Source organism: Tupaia chinensis, unplaced genomic scaffold, assembly GCF_000334495.1.
Source record: "Tupaia chinensis unplaced genomic scaffold, TupChi_1.0 Scaffold000360_1, whole genome shotgun sequence".
Classification (NCBI taxonomy): domain Eukaryota; kingdom Metazoa; phylum Chordata; class Mammalia; order Scandentia; family Tupaiidae; genus Tupaia; species Tupaia belangeri.
Genome location: NW_006159856.1, coordinates 168,052 through 171,410, shown reverse-complemented (window position 1 = coordinate 171,410; position 3,359 = coordinate 168,052). Strand labels below are relative to the sequence as shown.

The window sequence follows — 3,359 nt, the reverse complement described above, 5'->3', positions numbered from 1 at the left end:
TAAGACTTTGACCCCGACGCAGGCTTCAGTGGTTGCCGTGGATCAGAAGCCTGAGAGCTTTGGTTCGAGACAATTAAAGCCGTGGGATGAGGATCCGAGACAGGACGCGGTTCTGCCTGGGGATTCTGAAGAGAAAAAGCTTTGAAAAGTCGAATTCATGGTCGTGGAAACCGAGCCCATATTAAGAAATGTCAGGTTGGTAGGGGTTCCTGAAGCTTGAACTAGTGGAAGCCCGTGTCCGTGAAAGTGGAAAGGAGGAGCCACACCAGGGAATGTGCTTCAAGGCTGGGTGACTGGGCTGTGTGGTGTGGGTCTGGTCGTGCAGCAGGTGCCCTGCTTCCACCTCACGTGTGTACTGGGGCAAGGGCTGGTGTCGTTCATTGGGGGCTCCTGCATTTCCGCAGGGTGCCCAGCAGTGGCGGCCTGCAGAGGCGTTCACTGCTGTGGGTCTGTTTCTGTGCAGAGTGTCCTAAGAAAGACACTGAGATGGGCACTGAGGCCAGGACTTAACTGCAGTGGAGCAAGGATGGACTCTGGGGGCTGTGTGGGGTCCCTGATGGAAACCCCGAAATCCCAGCTCCCCATCCACTCGTCAGCCAGAGAGCAGGAGAGAGTAGGAGCGCAGGTTGAATTGTGCCTTGTGGTTTGTTCTCAGGGTTGGAAGTGCAGAGTTGCTAATACTAGGTTAACGTGCTGCTGTGGCTCATTCTAACATGGGTCTGTCACCTCACTCCTGGCTGCCTCCCCGAGGCAAGTCCCTGAGCCCACCGAGGTAGGTTGTCATGGGGAATTCCCAGGTGCTGTGACCGAAGCAGCTCCATGGCTGATGGAGGGTGTCAGGAGTTCACTGAGCCTTGAGAAGTGGCATGATGCACTCACCTGAATTGGGGTGCCTGCCCCATCACTCAGATGAGGAAGTAAGCTTGGAGAGCTTCCTGCCAGGGTCCTCTCCATGGCAGTTCTGACAGAGCTGGCTACTGTGCTGTCCCGTCTGCAGGGCAGGACCCAGGGGCAGGGTTCTCCTGGGGCCCCAGCCTGAGGCATCAGATCTTTGCTGAGTCTCTGCCAGTCCTGGGGTGTCCCCTTCAGACTCTGTACTCTGAGGACCTGCTTTTAGCCTTAGGAGACCCAAGAGCCTCTGCTCATAGTTACATCTACCCTTGGTTACCTTACCACAGGTTATAGTGAGGAATGCCAGAAGTAGGTGTTTACTAATTTGCTTAAAAATAGCAGTAATACACTCAGTGTTAAGTAATATTTTAATATGAGAAACAACTCCCTTCCAGTCCATGTGGAGAGAAAGTGCCTTGTTTGTACCGTGCACGTCCCTGCTGTCGGCCTGAGAAGGCAGCTGGGTTTGCGTGGCAGTGCCTACTGTGTGTTGTGCTGTGGTGGGCTCCGGTCAAGGCGGGATGAGGAAAAGGCAATCCACAATGGAATTTGGCCTCATAGACCCCATATCTCAGGAGCCCCTGGCTTGACAGTCTTGGTACCTTTACCCTTCATGAAGGCAGGTGGGTGGAGTGGCATCTCCTTCCAGGGATAGGCTGGAGCATGTGGACCTTGGAGGAGGTGGGCTTTGCGTGTGATACTCAGGCCCACACATCAGGCCTGGTGTTGCCTCGAGCCCACCTTCGTTTTCCTTTGGGGGTGGTAAGTGGAGGCTTGGGCCTCTCTCTAGCGGCCGGAGGCATATTTAGGATAAGCATCTTACTTTCTTGCAGCAGCGGCATGTGGCCTCAGTGCTGCATGTGGAGAGGACAGTCTGCAGCTTGTCCATCTCTGATTTGAACTCCATTAAGACGTGTCCTTGCTTCCCAGCCAATTGTGGCTCAGGGACAGCCAGAGGCTGAGCAGAGCTTTCGGAGTGTCCACGGAGTGACTGTTGTTACCGGGCTCCTCCAATTGTGGTCAGGGAGTCCTGCCAGGCCGCTTTGCTTCTTAGTTCTCATCCTGCACCCTCCCCACTGTCCCCCGTGCTGAACGTTCTAGGTAGGGGCTGCAAACCTCGTCAGGCTGTGGGGAGTGGGCAGGCTGCCCAGCATCCGGCCCAAGCCCTGGGCATTGGGCAGTGCCTCTAGCTGCCACGCTTACATTGTGCCTGTGAAGCCCTTGTATTTCCACCTTGTCCCTGGATAAGGCTAAGTGTGTCATGGTTTTAATAATTCCTGATCTTTTCCTGGGAAGGTAGAGTGATTTGAATGTGTTTTAATGGGTTTTTAACTTTTCTGCATTTGCACTGTTTCTTACACGTTCTAATTTGCAAATGGAAGTGATGTCAGGCAGGGGTTCGCGTGTAAGACACACTTGGTGACCCCATTGGAGATCCTGGGTGGCCATCCTGTAGTATTATGCAGGGCAGAAATAGTGGGATGGTTTCCTAAAGCTTGTTACCTCAGGATCTGCATGTTCCAGTGTTGACAGAAGTGACTTCCAGTTGGAATGGAGCTCACATCATGGCCCCTCTCCTGGTCCTGCCTGCTCCAGGCTGCAGGGTCCTCCCATAGCCCTGCCTGCCTCATAGAGCTGTTCCTGAGTCTCCACGGGTCTCACAGGCTCTGCCCTTTGGGGGCCAGTGACTGTCACCATCAGTCTGTATCTGCTCAGGCATCTGTAAGCTGTAGCAACCACTGCTATTTCATTCTGGCTAATTTTTCAGACATTTAGCATAAGTTCTTAAAGAGAGGAGGGTGGGTTCTCTTTAGCCTCTGTGGGTCGGGGGCAGCAGGCACCAGGGCTTAGCTGGGGAGGCATGCTACTACAGACACTGAGTGCTCTGTTCCTGTCTTGCAGGCGTCCGACCTCCGATCATGAACGGGCCCATGCACCCCCGGCCCCTGGTGGCGCTCCTGGACGGCCGGGACTGCACAGTGGAGATGCCCATCCTGAAAGATGTGGCCACGGTAGCTTTCTGTGACGCGCAGTCCACGCAGGAGATCCATGAGAAGGTGACGCCATGCATCCTTGCCTGGGGTGGCAGAACTTCACATGGGGGTGAGGAGGGCTGAACAGGCCAGGAGGGGAGCACAGTGTGTGGGTAGGTCCCTTGGCCTCTGGCCATGGCTGGCCTAAGTGCTGCCTGGGACAGGAGTGGGCTATGTCAGTCTTCCTGGCCCCATCAGGAGGTTGAGATGGATCCACTCTGTGACTTCTTGATTCACTTTCACGGTAACTAGTTTTTTCCCAGAAAGTGGAATCTCAGGATAGTGGCTTGTATTGTTGGAAACTACTGGTTCTGGAGGCTGTAACAAGCTGCTTCCTCCTGGTCCCAGTCTGCTCTGCTGCCTCCTGGTCCCAGTCTGCTCTGCTGCCTCCTGGTCCCAGTCCGCACTGCTTTCTCCTGGTCCCATTCCGCACTG

General features: G+C 54.8%; 1 protein-coding gene across 2 annotated transcripts in view; it reads left to right on the top strand.

Moving 5' to 3' along the window:
* CTBP1 (C-terminal binding protein 1) overlaps positions 1-3,359 on the top strand; it is a 31,134-nt gene continuing 27,775 nt past the window's right edge. For both annotated transcript variants that reach the window (XM_027773580.1, XM_027773579.1), the window contains exons 1-2: positions 1-195; positions 2,794-2,948. In XM_027773580.1, coding sequence (XP_027629381.1) covers positions 189-195; positions 2,794-2,948 — 162 coding nt within the window. In that variant the 5' untranslated portion in view covers positions 1-188. The remainder of the gene's footprint in view (positions 196-2,793; positions 2,949-3,359) is intronic.